This window comes from Myxine glutinosa, chromosome 9, assembly GCF_964187855.1.
Source record: "Myxine glutinosa chromosome 9, kmMyxGlut1.1, whole genome shotgun sequence".
NCBI classification, from domain to species: domain Eukaryota; kingdom Metazoa; phylum Chordata; class Myxini; order Myxiniformes; family Myxinidae; genus Myxine; species Myxine glutinosa.
This window is the reverse complement of record NC_136269.1, coordinates 71,232,344-71,256,044: the sequence shown is the minus strand read 5'-3', so window position 1 is coordinate 71,256,044 and position 23,701 is coordinate 71,232,344. Positions and strand designations below refer to the sequence as shown.

Sequence of the window (23,701 nt, the reverse complement as noted above, 5' to 3'; positions counted from 1 at the left end):
ACTCATACAAAATGCGTCTGCCTGGTGAACTCATACAAAATGCCACTCATACAGCCTCTACCTGGTGAACAGTTTACATTTTGTAAACTCATACAAAATGCCACTCATACAGCCTCTACCTGGTGAACAGTTTACATTTTGTAAACTCATACAAAATGCCACTCATACAGCCTCTACCTGGTGAACAGTTTACATTTTGTAAAGTCATACAAAATGCCATTCATACAGCCTCTACCTGGTGAACAGTTTACATTTTGTAAACTCATACAAAATGCCATTCATACAGCCTCTACCTGGTGAACAGTTTACATTTTGTAAACTCATACAAAATGCCATTCATACAGCCTCTACCTGGTGAACAGTTTACATTTTGTAAACTCATACAAAATGCCATTCATACAGCCTCTACCTAATGAACAGTTTACATTTTGTAAACTCATACAAATAGTCAGGTTCCTTGTGTCCATAATCTGATGCTCGCTGGAATATTTTGGAGAGTTGCCAACCCTCACATTTTTGGAAAGTTTAAACAATGCCAAAACAGAAAATCCATGTTTCAGATTTTTTTTAATGTACATAACATGGTCAAATAGGTCGTTTTGGGGCAAAAAGCCAATTTTTCGAATTTTAGCTCTGAAAATTCAAAATTACTCGCAAGGAAGTAACTGATGATGCATAACTGTTAACTGGAGGACTGTTCTTGATACAGATTATATATATCTGCACTTTGAGTAATGGTTGCCATGGAAACTGCTTTAAATTTGTTCAAATTAACGTTTTTAATGCATTGCTTTCAGTACTTGAATCAAGTAACGCATGATAGAATATGGTGATCAGTGACAGTCCGAATATGAATTGAGTGCAACTTGGCTTAAAGGTTGTCATGCCAAAAGCTATGTTTGGGATAAAACTCTTATTATATGTATTGAAATAATAGTAGTAACATGATTATTGCATGATGCCGAGAACGTTCCGATAAGCCGATAGGCCGGAGCAGTTGCATTATTCGTAAAACAAACAACACTCAATCATTGAGCCAGACTGTTGTCCAATGCTGGTTTAGAGTTTCAACTATCTACTCGATGCTACGTATTCTACTTTAGAAGAACGACTCTATTGTCATCGTTAAAACAGCTGCCAAGTAATTATGCTAATTTGCCAAAAGCAGGTATGGCATCACTGCCTCCAATGTCACTCATCATTGCCATCGTCATCATCGCTATCGTGGTCCTGCCTTTCAATATTTGAGTCCTCGTCATTCTCACACGAAGTGCTGCACATGCAAAGATCAGTGCATGTTAGGTTCTTGGCCCGGCAGGTACATCTCTGTGATGAACATTCAGTCTTGCACTGGCACCTTACCATCTCGATAATTGCCTTTGGTGCAGGGAGAATGTCTGTGGTAGTCAGTTTGAGTTGATCACACGTGTCCTTGTGGTATCCATTCTTCAATGGATCGAGAAATGTTTGCTGAGAAATGGCTGATTGACCCCACACATATGCCTAGATATGTACCCGCATGATATGCTGTCTCAGAGCACCTGCCTCCTAGACTTGAGGCCGTACATGATGGTTTGGCTTACAGTTAATACTGATCTGTCCACAACTGACGTCCGTGCTTCTGATTGCATCGCTTCCACTGGACCAAGCATTATCCAACGTACCATTGCCCCAAGCTCGCTGGGAACGTCCTGTTCACTGCTAGAAATTAGTATATATTCATCCTGCTGATCTTTGCTTGAGAAATTCTCGATACTCTTGCGAACAAGGCTTGGCTGAAAAGCTGAATGCCTCAACTCTGTGTTTGCCTCTAAATCTTGTGTCCCAAACCCATCCCTCTCTGTACCGACCGTACCCAGTCGTACCCAGCTGCTCCTGGACTCTGTGTCCTTTCCTCCTGACAAGGTGGAAAAGTTTCTGTCAACCCTCGACTCGGATTCTGCAACTGGACCTGACGGCATCAGCCCACGGGTCCTAAAATCCTGTTCTTCCACTCTTTCACTCCCTCTCTCTGTTCTCTTCACCCTCTCTTTTGCTCAAGGTCATCGTCCATCTGATTGGAAATCTGCCAACATCACAGCTTTGCACAAAAAAGGTGCAAAAACAGATCCCAGCAACTACAGACCAATCAGCGTTCTCCCAATTATCAGCAAAGTCATGGAATCCATCATTGCTTCAGATATGAAATCTTTCCTCTTCTCCAATGGCTTGATCTCTGATCATCAATTTGGTTTCAGACCTGGACACTCTACTCTGGACATGCTGCTTCTGCTTTCTCAACAATGGATGGAGGTCCTCAATGCCAAACAGGAAATTAGAGCAGTCTCCCTTGACATATCACGTGCCTTCGATACGGTCTGGCACCCCGCTCTGCTCACCAAACTCTCCTCTTTTGGTATCCATGGAAATCTCCATGCATGGCTGGCGGACTTCCTCTCGAGTCGTAGTCAACGTGTGGCCCTGAATGGGTTTCTCTCATCTCCTCTTCCTGTTATGCTGGAGTTCCACAAGGCAGTGTTCTGGGCCCTGTGCTTTTTCTGGTCTTCATCAATGATCTCTCTGACTCTCTTGAAAATCCTCTGTATCTCTTTGCTGATGACTCTACTCTCCGTCGCTCCATTCTTCATCCCTCAGATCGGCAGTCTGCAGCCTCCTCACTCTCTGCAGACCTGGACAAAATCACAGACTGGGCAAACAAGTGGAACATGTCTTTCAATCCTGACAGATCTCACACTCTTACGATGTCTCTCCGAAAAGACCGACTGGACAACCCTCCCATCCACTTTCTGAATAATCCTCTCCAAGAAGTTCTGTCACTCAAGCTTTTGGGTCTCACTATCTGCCATGATCTTTCCTGGGAAAACCACATTTCAAATCTGGCCTCCAAAGCCAGTCGCCGACTGGGCATCCTCCGTCGTGCGAAGTCCTTCCTTGGCACACCTGAGCTCCTCACCACATACAAAGCTTTCATCCGCAGCTCAATGGAATACTGCTCTCCCCTCTGGGCTGGTGCTCCTGCCTCACACCTAGCTCGTCTTCACGCTGTTGAAACCAAAGCATTCAGAATCATTGGAATCTCCCGCGATGAAGCTAACTCCAAGGGCCTCTCACTCACTCACCGCAGGCAGGTTGGTGGTCTTTCCGTCTTCTACCGACTTCTCTCTGGCCTTGCCCCCCCAGCTCTCTCTGGGCTCTGTCCCGCAAATATTCCTACAGGTCGCACAAGATCTGCCTGCAACCCTCTTATGGTCAAACTGCCAAAATCAAGACTCTCTGCTCACCTTCACTCCTTCATTCCTCTTTTCTCCCGCCTCTGGAACAAACTCTATCACTCTCTTCAATCCCACTCCACCCTCCAGGTCTTTAAAACAGCTGTTCACCACCATCTCTTATCTTCCCCCATCCAAAACCTTGATCTTTTCTACCCCCGCTAATTTCACCCCAATTCCACTTTTTTGAAATACCAACTTCTGTCCTGGAAGTCCTTGGTGTGGTGTCCTTGTGCTTTATACTTCTCCCTCCCCCCCCCCCCCCTTCCCACGCCTCCTCCCCCCCAAGCCCTCTCCCTTCCACACATCTCCCTGCTCTCAAATGTTGTGTTTGTGTGCTTCCCCTTCTATCCCCATCTTGTCTTCCGCTCCCTCTTTTTATATATTTTGTTTGTCTGGTCAATTTGTTTGTGAAGTAAATGTTAGTTCTTTCACGAGCCTCGATTCAGTATACAAAAAAAAAAAAAAAAAAAACAAAGCTGCTTTGTATATGGCATCCATATGGTCCATGGTATCGTCATTTGTAATGCTAGCATTGACCATATCCTCCTCGTAGTGGGGCAGATATGTAACAAAAATTGCACGAGATGTTCACATCCGGCAGAAAGTTTGAAATTTTGCATACAGGGGTATTTTGACATGCTGAGTTCAAAAATTGGCGGATCCAAGAGGTCTGACCAATGGACAGGCCGCCATCTTGAATTCCAATATGGCTGCCAAGACGAAATGTTGATTATCCCTATCTTGGGTTCTAAATGACCTGTGGTGCTCAAATTTTGTACACAAGGGTATGTTGACATGCTGAGTTCAATAAGGCAATAATTTGAAATGTCTGACAAATGGTATGGCCGCCATTTTGAATTCCAATATGGCCGCCAAGACGAAATGTTGAAAATCCCGGGTTCTTTGCAAAAGCAATACCAATTCAATGGATCCCTAGTTGACAAATCATATAACAAGTCAAAGAGCTCATTTCAAAGTATATTTCGTACCAGTTGGCAGCTGTAACATGCTGCAAGCTTTTTTTCCATCCGTTTTACTTCTCCTACTGCTCATCTCGGAAGCATTGTCCAGAGCAGAAACATAGTTCTGTGCATGGTAGATTAGCAGCAGAACATTTGCAATTTCCAGCACACCGTTTTTTACACTTGCACTTGATCAGCTCTCGGCACCCTTTTGACGCCTCTGGCATTACTGTCCAAAATGGATGCCAGACATCATCTGCATTTTTAGCCCATCCCCAATCTGCAGGTGAAGGCAGCTCTGGGTTAGCAATTTGGGACTGTCCCCAGATGTGACCGGCCTGAAAGACTGCCCTCTTCACATGTTGACGCAGTGCCTCTTTTGTCGGTGGAATATTTTCCGATTGCCGATTTCCCTGAGCAAACAGCTGCTTGCGTGCTTCGTTCACTTTCTTCAGAGGGGAAGTTCTACTGTACAGAACAACGAAGAACCTCTCTATGTTGTCCATGTCATCATCTGTTACTTCCGCTGGTGCATGTGAGAGATGATTGAAGACCTCCCCCAAGTTTGGCATGGAATTCCATATGCTCCACACAGTCTTTTTGCCAATCCCACATATGGCAGAAACAGTATCGCATCCGGAAACAGTATGCAGGAATAGAAGCCCCCATGAGCGTTCAGGGCCAATGTGAGTCGCAATAGTGTGAGCAGCAATGTGCCTGAAATAGTTTCCATGTCCAAATGCCAACCACATTGCACAACCGTCCATAATGCTTGCCATTGCGATAGCCAACACAACCACATCCGTGTCTGTTGCATGAATGACGATACTTCTGTACCCCTGCTGATATGCATGCCAAGCATGTAGCATCATTCGTGAATCAGCCTCTTCATGCGTACATGGTTGAATTTGAGAAACATCAGAAGGGGGCTTTGATTTAACCTCTTCTTCTAAGGTTGTAAGAAGTGTTTTTCCCTCTGGAATAGGCATCGTTTGCAGGGAATCAGCAAGGAAACTGAATAATGTCTTTTTGTTGGAATCTACACTAAGGAAGCTGCTCCAGTTTCGTGGCACGGATGTCTGTTCAGTCACATGGAGTGGTATGCCAGTGCCACGACCAAGCCTGGTGCCTTCTTTGAGACTGTCCGTTCTGTAGGTGTCCCACACCACATCAACACGCATCACAGTCCCCTCATTTAACTTTCGGGCAATGTACGGAAGGACCTGTTTCTGTGCATAGTCACCAAATGTCCTGATCACACTGTTGCACTTCTTAGGCTCCAAATGATGGACTAAGGCAGCCCCATCGAAAATACGAACTTCTCCTTTGGGCGCATCACGAGGACGTTGTGCTAAAGCTTCCAAACAGGGCAAAAGATCAGCCTTGCTGGTTGGTGGCCGCATTGTATTGATACCTTCAGCCAATGCAGGTGGCCACCCATGACACTCATATTCATAAAATGTGTTAAGATCACCATCTCTAGTTTGGCAAGAAATGTACATTCGTGAGAAGAGCTCCACATTACTTTTCATACGTGTAATCTTCGCCTCAGACTTTCCAGGTGTTTTCTTGGGCTTCAATTTCAACAGTGGCAGATTGTTCTTTGAAATGCTATCATAGAAATTGTCAGAAGGATCCTTGATTCGCTGCCCCACAAATCCGTCAAATTGTGTTTTGCCAGTGTCCTCCATGGATCGCACTGCGGCTATCACTTCATCAGGCATGATGACCTTTGTGTCAAGCACATACAAGTCATTACTGTCTTCCGCAAACGGGTTTCCAAGTTTTTCAAAGGAACTGATTGCATTATTGAGATCTGATGCAAAGGATTTCTGGACACTAGGCAATTGTTCGTGGTGGCGGACATCAGTTTGCCTCTGTCTTTGAAACTGGTCCTCAAACTCATTCAGGATTCTGGCTATTTCTGCACCAGCTACCATCCACCGGCGAAGAGCCCCTTCATTCTCAGTAATTCCAATGACTCCACCATCACCTTTCACATAAGCATTCTGCTGTTCGTGTATCTGATCGTGTGCCATAGCAGAGAACTTGTGTGATGACTTTGTTGCCGCTCTGTGGACTATTTCTTCATTACTGATAATGCTATCACAAAAGAAACATGTGCTAGCAGTACTCTGTTCAACGGATGGAGATTTGAAACTTGTTCTGAGTCTTTTCTTAACAGGCGAGTAAGTTTCTTCACCAAGTTTAAGGTCTGAACTTTGCTTTCTTTCCCTTGATTCAGCCCTGGCCACACGAGAGCTGCTGCACTGCACATAACAGTTTTTGTGCCATTTGGCAGCATGCGCAGCTAGGGTTTCTGCAATACCGCAACCATCATCTAGTCGGGAAATGTTTATCCCGCAAGGCAAGGCACCTAAATCATTCAATGCCTTGAGATTTTGAGCAAGATTCTCGTAGACGTCTAGACACGACTGATTGCTGCCCTTACGTGCATCTCTTAGTGGTTCATTTTCAGAACGTTTCTGGCAAAGAGCGCAAATGTTCCAGTCTGTTGGCATTGGAATTGTTGACGATGTTTTCTTTGATTTCGACATTGGATCTGAAAGAGAAAAAACATTAAAAAAATAAATTATTGGAATGTCATGTGAATGTTCAGTTCCGGCAGAAAGTGTTAAATTTCACATACAGGGGTATTTTGGGGCGCTGAATTTCCCAAATTTCTACTGCCTTCGACAAAATTACAAACCCATCAGTAGATTTGAGATGCAACAATTTTCCAGTTATCATAATAATGCTCAAATGATTTAACATTATGACATTACCGTACACTGTGCTATTAAAGCAATGAAAACATCGATGTTTGTCTTGGCGGCCATATTGGAATTTAAAATGGCGGCCATACCGTTTGTCAGACATTTCAAATTATTGCATTATTGAACTCAGCATGTCAACATACCCTTGTGTACCAAATTTCAGCACCACAGGTCATTTAGAACCCAAGATAGGGAATTTCAACATTTCGTCTTGGCGGCCATATTGGAATTCAAGATGGCGGCCGGTCCATTGGTTAGATCTCTTGGATCCGCCAATTTTTGAAATCAGCGCCCCAAAATACCCCTGTATGCGAAATTTCACACTTTCTGCCGGAAATGAACATCTTTTTCACATATCTGCCCCACTATCGCATGTCTCCAGTGAATAGAGAATAGGAGACTTCCGTCTGTTCTTTGGGAGCACTGACCTCAAATTTGGTAATGCCTGTAAGATTCTATCCCTCAGCCATTTCCTGCTGAATGTGGGCACGTGATGTACTAAGGCATCTATACCACCTAGAAGGTTAACATAAGTTGTCTCGATTTCCTCCATACATAGTTGAGTTTGCTGCTTGGTTAGGATATCTACCAAGTTGATCAGTTCAATGAAACTCGCAACTTGTGTCATTGATTCTCTTTCCTTCCCTCCTTTGGCATCGTGATCTCGTAGGACATGGAAGACATTTTTCGTCCAGCAAGATCTGTGGTACATAACGTCTATTGCATGTGCATCACTTGGTACTATAGCAGTGTTCAATCGAGTCATAAACACAGGGTTCTGAGCAACCTCAACAGCGTCTCTCAGAGATTTGCCCGCATTGTCACTCCGAACAACGTAAATAGGTTTACCATCGTTCCTCTGGCAAAAGAAACACAAAGCCTTGTCATAGGGTTCTGTGGAAGACCGAGTGAATGGTGTGGAGGAGCTTGATGACTCCACACATACATCGGACCTTGTCCTCCTGCGACCTGGCCCTTTGTCGATATGCGATCCTGATGAAAGTGCATGATCATAACGAACCCTGGCCCAATGAATTTGATCCTTGTTAGTTAAGTTAGAATAGCATTTTCGGTGCCAGACAGCATTCTTCATTTGCAACAGTTCAGCTGACGTCCCGTCTAGTCGTTCATGAATCTGTACATAATCAGCGTCCTGTAAAGTGGATCGCTCCTGTATTGTCTCTATCAAACGGCGGAATGACTCGACTTTTGGTTGCAACACCAAGGCTCCTTTCTGGGAAGAATCATCTTGGCACAGAACGCATTTTGACCAGTTCGTTGATTCTTCCACCTGGCAGGGATCCGCGCCACTCAGTGGTACCTCATCCATCCTGTCGTTGGTCCTGCAAATATAATAAAAATTCATTAGCTCAAAACAGAAAATCCATGTTTCAGATTTTTACCCCAAAAGCGTTTTTACCCCAAAACTACTGTTACCATGGCAACCAACAGTTAAAATGCAACATTTCATTGTCTTATAAAATCCATTGTTAGCTATTTAAGTGTAATCCATCATCAGTTGGTTATCTTGTATTGTTTAAGAATTCTTTAAATTTAAATTTAGAAAAAAGTGATTTTCACCCCAAATCTGCTGTTTCCATGGCAACCAACAGATTTTAAAAATCTGAAACATCATTTTTTTATTTAAATAGATCCTAAACTTCTCAAAAATCTATAGGTTTGCTACTCTCCAAGAAATTCCGGCGAAATTACACCAGGAACCTGACTAAAAATGCCACTCATACAGCCTCTACCTGGTGAACAGTTTACATTTTGTAAACTCATACAAAATGCCATTCATACAGCCTCTGCCTGGTGAACAGTTTACATTTTGTAAACTCATACAAAATGCCATTCATACAGCCTCTGCCTGGTGAACAGTTTACATTTTGTAAACTCATACAAAATGCCATTCATACAGCCTTTGCCTGGTGAACAGTTTACATTTTGTAAACTCATACAAAATGCCACTCATACAGCCTCTGCCTGGTGAACAGTTTACATTTTGTAAACTCATACAAAATGCCATTCATACAGCCTCTGCCTGGTGAACAGTTTACATTTTGTAAACTCATGCAAAATGCCATTCATACAGCCTCTGCCTGGTGAACAGTTTACATTTTGTAAACTCATACAAAATGCCACTCATACAGCCTTTTCCTGATGAACAGTTTACATTTTGTATCTCAGAGTAGACCAGAAAATCACATTACAGAATTTATATAATGTAGAAACATTCTTCCCCAAAATTGAATCGATTCTTCATTGTCTCACGCACAACCTGTCCAACATGTTTCATCCACATCCGTCCACAACTTTTTGAGATATCCTGCTATGTATCGTTTTTTGCCCTATCCCCCAATGGTGAAGAACCACTTTAAAAATTCGAGTAGCCGGATCCGGATCTTCACCAAAATCGAATCATTTAATCCTTGTCACATACGCTACATCTCTGCCAAATTTCGTCCGAATCCGTCGACAACTTTTTGAGATATCTTGTTCACAAACGGACAGACAAACAGATAGACAGGGGTGAAAACCTAACCTCCATCCACCTTTGGTGGAGGAGGTAATAACGTTAAGTGCAGTTATTATTATTCCCCTACCAGTTTCACCAGACGGGACTCTAGGTTTGCTGTCCGTCTGTCCGTCCCAACTGTGGTTTTTCATACTTTTTCCCCCATACCCTTTGACATATTTAACTGAAACTTGGTACGAGGCTTTATTATGATAAGTTGCAGAACAAGTTCGAGTTTCAGGGCGTTTCATCAATTTTTGACAAAGTTATGTCCTATTTGGCCTTAGAAAACATCCCACTCATAGGGGACATGTATTGCAAAGCAATTCTCCCTTTTGTTTTACATTGTTTCATAAAAACTATACACAAGGTGGCTAGGTGGCTGCATGTGGGTGGGAGAACTCTTGAAGGTGCACCGCAGGGAGATGTTGGCAAACTGATGTCCTCAATATCAAATGAGATGCTCACAGACTAGTTGTGACAAATAATTCACGTTGGAAAGGAGGGGAAACGAGTGCATTTTCCCCACCGAAACGGAAGGGTGATGGGTTTATTTTTATTTTGTTGTCGTTGTTGCTGGATCTTGTTCGGAGCTATGGGAAGTGGACGTGGCTTGTCCCGGGGAGAGGCTGCAGAAGATTTGAAATACCAAACTCATTTTTCGTAGTCTGTCAATCTGTGTGCTCGCATTGAAGGGCTTGGATTAAATAAATAAATAAAAATTGTATCTGTGGACCTCGATCAGGTGTTCTTGTACATATATTCTTGTATTAATCATTGGAATCTCCTCCGATGAAGCCAACTCCGAGGGCCTTTCACTCACTCACCGAAGGCAGGTTGGTGGTCTTTCCGTCTTCTACCGCCTCCTCTCCGGCCTTGCTTCCCCAACTCTCTCTGGGCTCTGTCCACCAAATATTCCTACAGGTCGCACAAGATCTGCCTGCAACCCTCTTATGGTTAAACTGCCAAAATCAAGACTCTCTGCTCACCTTGTCTTTCATTCCCCTTTTTTCCCGCCTCTGGAACAAACTCCCCCACTCCCTTCAATCCCACTCCTCCCTCCAGGTCTTTAAAACAGCTGTTCACCACCATCTCTTATCTTCCCCCATCCAAAACCTTGATCTTTTCTACCCCCGCTAATTCACCCCAGATACACTTTTTTGAAATTCCAACTTCTTTCCTGGAAGTCCTTGCAGTGTCCATATGTTTTATACCTGTCCCACCTCCCCCCAAGCCTTCTCCCTCCCACATTTCTCCCGATGTCCCTGCTCTCAAATGTTGTGTTTGTGTCCTTCCCCCTCTCTCCCCATCTTGTCTACCGCTCCCCTTATTTTGTGTTTTATGTGTCGGTTTGACTTTTTGTGTGAGTGATGTTAGCTCTTTCACGGGCCTCGATCTTGTATACAAAAAAAAAAAATGCTTGAGAGGTAGAAGCGTTTTCCAAAGGTATTTTGTCTTGGCAAAAAGAGCCTCCATGGTGGCATGTGTATAGCCTTGGTGCTCACTTGTTGGGATTTGATTGCCTTGATTGCTCGGAGCGAGGGTTTCGGTCGAACATCGGGCTCTGCCGCCCAGTTAAAGAAAACCGCGGGACAATTCTGCATGCCTTATTACCTGTGGACCTCATAACTACTTGGGCATGACAAACCATGATGACGATGGTGTTTTTGTCTGGGTGAAAAAGGAACTGCAAATGGCATCTTGGTTGGGGTAATAAAGTGATTGAAGGATCAGGCAGCGGAGGAATCGAACAATTAGATGCTTTGAACAATCGAGCAACTGTTCCTAGGGCCTACGAAAACTAAAGGGCGTATGAAAAAATGTATGATAAAACAATTATGCAACCAACCTGGCAATCCCCTCCCCACATCATAACCCATCTGTTGAAGCTAGGCAGCAACATCAACAACTTTCTCTTGAGAATTCGCTCATTCTATGGGTATGAACAGTTGATAGGTTATTATCCTGCTATGAAATAATGGTTTGGCATTTTTGTGGTAGTTCCTGTACATTTTATTGTACGCTTTAACACGGTATTCAAGATCATTTTGATCACTCATCGACTCATGGAAATCGATACCCCCATAACTAGAAGTGAACGGCACACAGTAGTGCGCACACCTCCGCCAAACTGAACAGTTTACGTTTTGTATCCCACTGATATGCCTGATCTGGATCCGGACCTGAACCAAAATCGAATCGGCTTCTTCTTGTCACCTAACCAACTCATCCACCTAGTTTTGTCATAATACAACCACAAGTTTTTGAAATATCAACCCATGCAGTATATCGTTGTTGGCCCTCACTCAATGGTGAATAATCACTTTAAAAATTATAAAATTATTGTTTCCGGATCCGCATTCGGATCTTCACCAAAATCGAAACGATTCGTCCTTGACACACACCAAATCTCTGTGCCAATTTTCGTCCCAATCCGTCCACAACCCTTTGAGATATCCTCTTCACAAACAAACAGACAGACAGATCCACCTTTGGTCTACGAACTACCAAAGGGTCTACGAACCAGAAGTGCCTCGGGCCTTCAAAGACCTACCTTGCTTTGGAAGGAAACTAGACTAAGATTTTTCCGCCTCAGCTGCATGAGTGCCATTGGGTGCCCTGTCTGATAGCTCATGGCATGCGCTGCAAGTTGATTAGCTATGTTGCAGAAAAGCACTTTAGTTATGAAAAAATGATAATTGAAGGCTACCTGAAATGAGGTAACTGATTGGGTTTTGTTTAATGAAAGGGACCACAATTAAGGCTCGATGGGAATTAGTAGTTCGTAGAAGTTTCGTTTAGCAGTACAATTTGACCTCTTACAAGGTCATACATAAATCGTGTACATGTTCTTTCTTCACTTCTGCTTATTCTTGGGGCTTCAATTGTTTCAACCGATGTTGCATTTATGTTGCTTGGAAAATGTGTGTGCATGCGCAGCAGATGCTTTTATTTTGTATTTCATTTCCTCCAAATCTGTTTACAACAAGGTACCTTGTCTCATTTCCAGAGCCTTTCCCAGCAGGAGCTTGTAAGCATCGCTGTCCAAGTGGCCTGCGGAATGAGTTACCTTACAAAACGCGAGGTTGTTCATCAGGACCTTGCTGCCCGCAATTGCGTGTGAGTTTGATCGCCGTGAGCCAAGGGCATTATAAAGCGGGTGGTGAGGCCTGTGGCCGGAGATAGTGGGCCGTGAGGGGGCCGCCTTGGGGAATTGGATCCGTATAATGAGAGGAAACCGAGGCTCACAAACATGGAAAGGTGTGTTTGTGACATTTCAGCATCGATGGAAGCCTGGCTGTCAGGATAACTGACACAGCCCTTGCACGTGACCTGTTCCCCATGGATTACCATTGCCTTGGAGATAATGTGAATCGGCCGGTGCGTTGGATGGCGTTGGAAAGCCTTCTGCACAACTCTTTCTCCTCGGCCAGCGATGTGGTGGGAAGCAAATCCTCTTTCTCCATACATCTCTGTCTAGTGCACTGTGTGTCTCTGTTTGTAAGAGTTACAGCAGTGATTCTAATAGATTGCATTAAATGCTTCTTCATGGGCCTGTCATGGTCTAGGTTAGTTGAAGGCCAGAGGAGCTACTTCTGGGTTATTGTAAAATAAAATAAATTTTTTTGTAAAATTATATATTGTAAGTATGGTATTTATCATGAATAATAAATCTTATTGCCATGACTACTATGAGTGTTATGTTTTACTACTCTACGTATCGATAAACACAGGTTGTCGCCTTGGATGTAAATTGTCACCACTCGTAAAACCTCTTTCTCCATGACATTCCAAAATCTCCACCTCATGCAACAATCCTTACACAGATGACCTTCCCATACAGCACAAGACCACACCATAAATACAACCACTCGCTTACTCCAATAATACAAAGAACAATTCCAACTCTGGTTCACACTTAACAGAAACAACGTCTCGCGAACTAAATCAACAGTAACTCTCCTAGTCCCGGACAAACGTGAATCCAGCTACAACCCAACAACCACCATGAACAATCAACAACAACTAAATAATAACCCCAAAGTATTGGAATCACACTTGACCCTCAGATGACCTTCAATAAACACATACAACAAACGACAAATAAAGTTGATCAAAAACTCAATGTACTAAAAGCATTTACCAATACCGAGTTTGGTTAACAAAGAGAATCCCTTTAACCACTATTTACAAATAGTTTATCCAAACCACTATTAACTACTCGAGCCCACCATCTCCAATACAAATGTGTCAAAACTTCAAATAATACAAAATAAAGTACTCAGAACCATCACATGCTGCACCCAACTCACTGATTCTAGATCATCTCATCTACTCACCGATTAATAGATCATCTCACCAACTCGCTGATTATAAATCATCCCACCGACTCACTGATTATAGATCATCTCCCTGACTCGCCGATTGTAATACATCTCACCAACTCACTAATTAGAAATCATGTCACCGATTCACCGATAATAATTATAGACCATCTTACCGACCCACCGATTATATATCAACTCACTGATTATAAATCAACTCACTGATTATATATCAACTCACTGATTATATATCAACTCACTGATTATATATCATCTCACCAACTCACACATTAGAGATCATCTCACCGACTCACCCATTATAAATCATCTCACCGACTCACCCATTATAAATCATCTCACCGACTCACCGATTATAAATCATCTCACCGACTCACCCATTATAAATCATCTCACTGACTCACCCATTATCGATCTCACTGACTCACCGATTATAAATCATCTCACCGACTCACCCATTATAAATCATCTCACTGACTCACCCATTATAAATCATCTCACCAACTCACCCATTATAAATCATCTCACTGACTCACCCATTATAAATCATCTCACCGACTCACCCATTATAAATCATCTCACCAACTCACCCATTATAAATCATCTCACTGACTCACCCATTATAAATCATCTCACTGACTCACCCATTATAAATCATCGCACTGACTCACCCATTATCGATCTCACTGACTCACCGATTATAAATCATCTCACCGACTCACACATTATAAATCATCTCACCGACTCACCCATTATAAATCATCTCACCGACTCACCCATTATAAATCATCTCACCGACACCGATTATAAATCATCTCACCAACTCACCCATTATAAATCATCTCACCGACTCACCCATTATAAATCATCTCACTGACTCACCCATTATAAATCATCTCACTGACTCACCCATTATCGATCTCACTGACTCACCGATTATAAATCATCTCACCGACTCACACATTATAAATCATCTCACCGACTCACCCATTATAAATCATCTCACCGACTCACCCATTATAAATCATCTCACTGACTCACCCATTATCGATCTCACTGACTCACCGATTATAAATCATCTCACTGACTCACCGATTATAAATCATCTCACCGACTCACCCATTATAAATCATCTCACTGACTCACCCATTATAAATCATCTCACCGACTCACCCATTATAAATCATCTCACCGACTCACCCATTATAAATCATCTCACCGACTCACCCATTATAAATCATCTCACCGACTCACCCATTATAAATCATCTCACTGACTCACCCATTATCGATCTCACTGACTCACCGATTATAAATCATCTCACTGACTCACCGATTATAAATCATCTCACCGACTCACCCATTATAAATCATCTCACTGACTCACCCATTATAAATCATCTCACCGACTCACCCATTATAAATCATCTCACTGACTCACACATTATAAATCATCTCACTGACTCATGTGGAGTTGTGGGAGATATGTTGAAGGTAGTGGGAAATTGGGGTGTGAAGAGAATGACAGAGATCTGCAATCTGGTGGTGAAAGAAGGCCGCATTCCAGTGGATTGGGAACTGAGTACCCTCGTCCCTCCATACAAGGGGAAAGGTGACCCTCTGGAGTGTGGCTCGTACCGAGCGATAAAGTTATTGGAGCATGGAATGAAGGTATTGGAAAGGGTTTTGGAGAGGAGGATAAGGAAGAAAGTGAAGATCGACGAAATGCAGTTTGGATTTATGCCAGGAAGAGGAACGACAGACGTGCTTTTTATTGTGAGGCAGTTGCAGGAGAAGTATATGGAGAAGAAGAAGAAGAAGTTGTTTCTTGGGTTTGTTGATCTGGAGAAAGCATTCGATAGGGTGCCACGCGAAGTATTGACATGGGCATTGAGGAAGTTAGGAGTGGAGGAATGGTTGATTAGAGTAGTGATGGCAATGTACAAAAGAGCACGCACAGCTGTAAGGACGAAGGACGGGAACAGTGGTGAGTTTGAGGTGAAGGTGGGAGTGCATAAGGGGTCGGTACTAAGTCCACTACTATTTGTAAGTGTGACGGAGGTGCTGGCTCAGAACGTAAAGGAGGGTTTACCGTCGGAGTTGTTGTATGCAGATGATCTGGTGTTGATTGCAGAAAGTATGGATGGATTGAAAGAGAAGATGAACAAGTGGAAGGAATGTATGGAGACAAAAGGTCTGAAGGTGAATATCGGAAAAACGAAGGTGATGGCAAGTGGTAAAGCATGTGGTGAGGTGGAAAGAACTGGGAAGTGGCCGTGTGCTGTGTGCAGGATGGGTGTCGGAGTGAATTCCATTCAATGTACAATGTGCGCTGAGTGGGTTCATCAAAAATGTAGTGGTTTGAGAGGGTCATTAACCAGTGTGGCAGCTACATTCAAGTGTAAGATGTGCACAGAGGGAGCTGCAGATGGAGGAAATGTTGAGTTGGATCTTGGAGATGGCGTGAAGCTGGAAGGTGTGAAAACATTTTGTTACCTCGGAGACATGCTGAATGGAGAAGGTGGATCAGACTCGGCAACGGTTGCTCGAGTGAGATGTGCATGGAAGAAGTTTCGGGAACTGAGTGGCGTGCTGACGAGGAGGGGAGTGTCATTGAAGCTGAAGGGAAAGGTGTGTGCTGCATGTGTGAGAAGTGTTATGATTTATGGGAGTGAGACATGGGTAATGAACGTAGAGCAGCAACGAAGGTTGGAAAGGGTGGAAATGCGAATGGTTCGATGGATGTGTGGAGTATCGTTGAGAGAGAGGAAGACAAATGATGAATTGCGAAAGATGATGGGAATAGAGCCTGTGATCGATGCTGTGAAGAGAAACAGGTTGAGATGGTTTGGTCATGCGTTGAGGAAGGATGAAAATGACTGGTTGAAAAGAGTGATGGAAATGAATGTAGAAGGAAGTAGAGGATGGGGAAGACTGAGAAAGACTTGGCTAAAGATGGTCGAAGAAGAAATGCGGGCAAGGGGTTTAACAAGGGGAGATGCAGAAAATAGGGCAAAATGGAGAACATTGTCATGGGGACCGCAAGGCTAACCCCCGCTCTTGCAGGGAAAATGGCCTTAAAATGCCTGTTGTTGTTTTCACTGACACCCATTATAAATCATGTCACCGACGCACCCATTATAAATCATCTCACTGACTCACCCATTATCGATCACACTGATTTACCGATTATAAATCATCTCACCGACTCACCCATTATAAATCATATTCCAATACCACCATCAAAGGTGCCCCTTGAGCACTAGAATACCAATTCCAGCACTTGTCCAATCACCCACCAACTCTCCAACACAAAAGTCCCTCACCAGAAACTTAATAGAACATATTTTCAAACTTGCCACCTCTACCTTTTATCAAAACAGCTCGAAAAAAACACCATTCATACAAAAAACACTCGAAAAACACCACATCACCACCATCGCTTTTCAACAACAGCCCAACAGTAAAATGCTCAACGAACCACATTCAGTGATCCATCCATGTGAACGAACCCTACTACACACCTCCAAAGTAACGTTATCTAGATTTTCCATGATCCATTTCCCATTTTCCATGATTTCCATTTTTTTCCCATGATCTTTCCTTGGAAAACCACATTTCCAAGCTGGCCTCCAAAGCCAGTCGCCGACTGGGCATCCTCCGTCATGCGAAGTCCTTCCTTGGCACACCTGAGCTCCTCACCACATACAAGGCTTTCATCCACAGCTCAATGGAATACTGCTCTCCCCTTTGGGCTGGTGCTCCTGCCTCACACCTAGCTCAGCTTCACGCTGTTGAAACCAAAGCTTTCAGAATCATTGGAATCTCCCGCGATGAAGCTAACTCGGAGGGCCTTTCACTCACTCACCGCAGGCAGGTTGGTGGTCTTTCTGTCTTCTTCCGACTCCTCTCTGGCCTTGCTCCCCCAGCTCTCTCTGTGCTCTGTCCCCCAAATATTCCTACAGGTCGCACAAGATCTGCCAGCAACCCTCTTATGATTAAACTGCCAAAATCTAGGCTCTCTGCTCACCTTCACTCTTTCATTCCCTTTTTCTCCCGCCTCTGGAACAAACTCCCCCACTCCCTTTAATCTCACTCCTCCCTCCATGTCCTTAAAACAGCTGTTCACCACCATCTCTTATCTTCCCCCATCCAAAACCTTGATCTTTTCTACCCCCACTAATTCACCCCAGATCCACTTTTTGGAAATTTCAACTTCTTTCCTGGAAGTCCTTATAGTGTTCACATGTTTTATACCTCTCCCACCTCCCCCCAAGCCCTCTCTCTCCCACAGATCTCTCGATGTCCCTGCTCTCAAATGTTGTGTTTGTGTCCTTCCCCCTCTCTCCCCATCTTGTCTACCGCTTCCCTTATTATATGTTTTATGTATCGGTTTGACTTTTGTGTGATTAATGTTAGCTCTTTCACGAGCCTCGATCTTGTATACAAAAAATATATATATATTCAATCCAGTTACCTCCCAGCACTCAAAACCTATCAACACAAACACGACCCAACTCGGAACCCTTTCTGCCCGTGTTGTCACCTTGAACTTGACATTGTATGCCACTTAATTGTAACTTGCTGCCAACTCGCACAATACCGACAACTATTTAACATTTAATCTTTACTCAATCTCTGGGGGAATCTGGTTGGAGTGCCTGGCTTCCTCGGGGCTGTGGACTTCCATTGAGGATGCCTGGGTCTACTGATGATGATGATTTGTAAAACTAAAACATAAATGTGGGATATGATGTATAAATCTCCGAAGGACTTGCATGGAAATCTTATAATGTAGTGGTATTCATACTGAGCCTAGTATTGGCTTAACAGTTAAGGTGGCTGGCTTAAGATCTTAGGGTCCTGAGTTTGAGCCCCGATTGTGCTATTAAGATAACACTAGTGGGTTGACTCAGCCTGTCATCCTTCTGAGGTCGGCAAAATGAGTACCAGTTTACTGGGAAGAATGAGCCATTTGAGTACTGCGTCGGAGTGGTGACCAGTCCAGGATTGTCCCACTCGCTAATGAAAAACTGCCTCGGCAGTCTTGTGTGTCTGACGACGCGAAATAAGTGATTGTTCTTTTCTTCTTCGATTCTTACTTCCCCACCCATATTCCAAGCAAGTACAACATCTAGCTCGGTCATTAATTTTTGAATATCTTAGCCAAATGTAATTGATGGTTCTCTATGTACAGTGGGCATTTGGTGTCACTTTGTGGGAACTCATGACTCTGGGGCAGACACCTTATGCTGATGTGGATCCCTTTGAAATGGCTGCTTACCTCAAAGATGGATACCGCATTCCTCAACCTTGCAACTGCCCAGATGAGCTGTGAGTTTGTGGGTTTTTTTCCTATTCTTCTTTTCCATAGTATCTGATGCTCTCGGGGGTTGTTTTACAAAGATGGCACAAAGGAATTCAAGGCACCAAGTAAATTAATGCAAAACGTGCAATTTAAACCTGCATTTTGAGCTTGGGAACAACCATCTGTTAGCAGGGCTTTCTCGAGAATGCTTAGTAAAGAGGCTTCTTATAAGGAAGTCTCTTTGTGTCGGTTGCTCGAGTTTGCTTGTTTGTTAAATGGTGTACCGAGAGGCATCCGTCACTGCCTGGTCAGAATAAAATGTGGAAGTGATTGGGATATGTCACAAGTACCGTAGTTACAACTAATCACAAATGGGTGTATAATTGAAAGTATCTTACAGCTGAAATGTTCCGCTCATCTTCATGAGGTCTTTGCTTAGTAATGATTTGAATTAGATTGATGATCAATAGGGAATGATCAGCGATTAACTGCGATGCAAAGGGGTGAAGAGACGTACCAGAGCAGGATAGGCAGCATTTGGGGGAAACTCAATTTTTGGGGGGAAAAAAGAAGAAATTGTGAAAAGCATACCGCCCTTGTGTCTGAAAAATAAAGTTTATAATCTATGCCTAATACCATCATCGACGTACAGCAGTGAAACTTGGTCTTTTACAAAGAACAAAAATTGTTTGGCATGCAAACAACCTTGGAAAGATCCCGTCTCAGCAGAACAAAAATAGATGAGAAGAGAAGCCAGCGATCAGACAGACAACTAAATTCAATGACTTATTGCTCACAATCAAAAAACTGGAATCCAGCTGGGCGGAACCAACAATATATGACAAACATTACAGGCCGTCTTGCTGGAGAATGACCTGGAAGAAACCGAAAAAGAATGATGGTTAATGTGGAGAGAGAAAATTGAAAACATGTCGCTGGAGTAAATTGTCCCAAAATTGCAGAGAATAGACAAGGATGGACGGTGATGAGGGAGGCCTTCATCCTGTGACAGATCGAGATGGACTGGTGATGTATTGAGTTTAATTTCGTAACAATAGGTAAATGTTAAAATGGTTACAAAGGGAAACGTCGCAGGTGTAATCGGTTTATATATATTTTTTGTATCTCTAAAGTGCGTTATCCTGTCAAGCTGAAAGTTTGTGGCTGCGTGTGAGATGCTTGTTTTGTAAAAGTCTTCCGATTGCGATTTCAATTGAGCAGCAAAAAAAAAACAATTGCAAATGAAAACGTCAAAAATATGTATTTTCTTAACATCTCTAAAATACTCACTCGTCAGTCAAAATTTGCATCAGTTCTATTCCATTCTCAGCAATTCGTACATTCGGCATCATATATCCAAAGCTGTTGCTTGTCGAAAAGGAAAGACTTGCACAGAACACTTTAACATCTCAAACAACCATGCAAAGCCATACATGAGCTACTTGAGCACTGCAAAGTCAAACCTCACGAAATGAAAAGCCAAAGAGTCGTCTCACTCGTGAGTCTATGATTGATCTTTCCTTGGTCTGTTTGTTTCTTCCCCCGACCCCCACCTTTGTCCATCCACCTTTTTTCTCCCTGGCAATCTATTGCTGCCCATTCTCTTTCACCTCTCATCCATCACACATTTCTCTCTGTGGTTCCTTCCTGCTTGTCCCAGATTTGCTGTCATGGCGTGCTGCTGGGCACTGGACCCAGATGAACGGCCCAAGTTCCAGCAGCTTGTGCAGTGTCTGACAGAGTTCCACGCTGCGCTCCTTGCCTACGTTTGATGGCGTGCAACTGATACCAGCTGTCATTGTTCATTTTTCAATCCCCATCTCTCGGGCTCCAAAAAAAATATCAAAGGCCGATCATTTGGAACGTGACCGCTGAACGCCTATGGCCTGCATCCATGCGCCGTCTGGCCATATGACATTCCGCTATGCGAATGTTTTGTCACGGATACATCGGCATCCTTATTTTGCTGGACCAAAGCTAAGACTTAGCCCTGTTGCTGTTGGAAGTGGAATAGCTGAGTGTTTCTTATCGGAACCATCCAAGTATAGATGGATGCATACAAACAAATGGAAGCACCGTGTTATTTATGTCGAGTTTAAAAAAAGTTTTTTGGAAAATTATCGAGCTCTACATTCCTTTGGGAACCTCCTATAATTCCAAGATGTCCTTTTGCTTGGCCACTTATGGATCGAATAAACAAGAAGGTAGTTAAAAGGGGCGATCCATCAAGTCGAGCTGTAGGAGCCGGGAAGTGTGGATGTGAGTTGAGCCGATCCGCCAACCGGAAAGAGTACAATTTGGAGTGTAATATTCATTGCAATACGGATAAGTTAAAATTATGAATGAAAGACTGCATCGTTGAGCAACTCAGCACTTTTTCGTGTGTAGAAAACGGTTGCCTCTTTCTCCGGTTTTTATTTCATTATTGTATTTTTTTTTTTTTAATATAATTTTTCTTTTTTTTTTGCAAAACAAGTTAAACTTACTTTGCCTGTAGAAGAATTGTCACAAAGCAGTTTGATTGCGAGTTGTGACATTCTCCAGCGCAACTTTATTGTATTAACTTTGTGCTGAGGTACGGTGAGTTTGTTAAACGCCGGACAAGATGAGCGAAACAAACTTGTCTTTTTGTTTTGTGCAAATGAGAATGAAATATTTTGTGATGCGTTTGAAGATGCAATTCGTTCGAGTATGGTACAAGAGAAAGACACTACAGATTTACCGGGAATACCGCGAGTAAAGTTTAACCCAAACGTCAGTGGTGTACATCCTGCTGTGGTAAAGTAAGATAACTTGAAAGTGGATGTGGAGGGGTGGAATGTATGACATATGCTGTGAACATACGTAATACTGATCATGACATGGACTGATCAGCAAGTTCGTGGCCAGACGTTGGAACATCGGTGACTGACCGATAAAGTTATTTTTCTACAGTCTTTGGTTTTTTTTTGGTTTTTAACAATAATTGCAACTTCGTAACTTCACAATCAGTATTTTTCTTTTTCTACTAATATGTTAGGCCATGGACTTATTGATCAACCCTTGTATCCTTAGCTTCAGACAGTTAAGACTTTCAGGTTTGAGAAAACGATGAATGAACGGTATAAACAATCCCACGATGATTTTCCAAATACTGATGCAGTCTTTGAAATCTGTGAAATACTAATGGAATGCAGGTTTGAATGTCCGACTGATTGAAACTGTCACAAAAGGAAAAATAAATGTAAAAATAATTTCTTTTAATCAGTCGGCCTCCACACACCACTCTCTTCTTATTCGGTCGATCTCTTCAATGACATAACGCGCTGTAAAGTGTCCTTTTTAATCGGTGGATTCCCAGCCATATATTGTACTTTTAAATGTTTTGTTGCACATCTGTGAAAAGTTAGTGTTTTCTAACTACAGAATAATAAGTGGGTTCACTATGTTTGAACCAAGTCATCTGTTGTTTCCTAAGCAATGGAAGTTGAAAGTGTGCTTTCTGTTTCTTTCGTTTAACATTGAAGCTTAGAGATGGGTGAGATTAATTTTGGGTTTAGGTTTCACCGGTAATCAGCAATGGTGGCCACACCAGGAATCGAAATTGCATGCGTTTAATGAGTTTGTTCAGCATGCAAACACGCATTCAATCTGCACTGTATTAAAGAATCTGTTTCGCTTCACAAAACGGGGGTGGGGTGGTGGTGGTGGTCAAATCAGGAGATTAAACTCTAATCAAAGTTTAAATAATGAAATTCATTCAAGTGCATCTCTTTTTATTCTCAATTTCTCCCTCATTTTCATTTTCTTTCTTTCTCTCATGGCGTTGATCCAAACGTATGCAAATACACGTGGTCACTCCACACTGCCCCCTTTGACTATTGATCCTTGCTAATACCATCTGCTGATTTGCATTTTCTTGATCATTTAAAAGTGTTCAACAAACTTTTTTGTGCAGTTATCTAAACCACATTTTTCACAGACCTGCAAAATACCAAATTGTACACATTGTGAAGTTGATGATGAACTTTCAGGGGGCGGAGGTGGGTGGGGTCGTGGTGGGGGAGGCGGAGTGTGAGGGGGTGGTAGTGAAGTATTGATTATCTTCTAGTAGTCCGGCAGCTAAGCTAAATATAGCATAACAATTGTGCATTTTGTGAGGAAAGCACCAAATTTGGCACACTAGTAAACTATCATATTATGAAAAGATCTGGATATTGGGCCATCTCAGATTCAAAGATTTGATTTTTGCAAGATTTGCTGATTTTGCAGATTTGCAAGCTGAGATTGCAACGCCAGGGACGGCCGACTCCTTCCTGCGAGCTGCCCACGTCACTCGCACAAGAAGAGCTCATCAAATCACTGCAGCGGCACCGCACATCCTGCAACACCGTGCGTATGAACGCCACTGTATGACATATGCTGATGATGCAGAAGACCTGCCTGAGTTCGAAGACTGGTGTCACCAGAGAGGAGAAGACATTCCCAACTTTCAGTACTGGGCAACTGTGCTGGAACTAGAGATGTTGGTACTGGTCTACGT

The 23,701-nt window shown here is 43.0% G+C and overlaps 1 protein-coding gene across 1 annotated transcript in view; it reads left to right on the top strand.

Moving 5' to 3' along the window:
• Positions 1-22,412, top strand: part of RYK (receptor like tyrosine kinase) — a 259,256-nt gene extending 236,844 nt beyond the window's left edge. Inside the window, exons 12-15 of the mRNA XM_068129006.2 lie at positions 12,540-12,649; positions 12,811-12,970; positions 19,069-19,205; positions 20,840-22,412. Of these exons, the coding sequence (XP_067985107.1) occupies positions 12,540-12,649; positions 12,811-12,970; positions 19,069-19,205; positions 20,840-20,951 (519 nt within the window). The 3' untranslated portion in view covers positions 20,952-22,412. The remainder of the gene's footprint in view (positions 1-12,539; positions 12,650-12,810; positions 12,971-19,068; positions 19,206-20,839) is intronic.
• Positions 22,413-23,701: the final 1,289 nt, after the last annotated feature.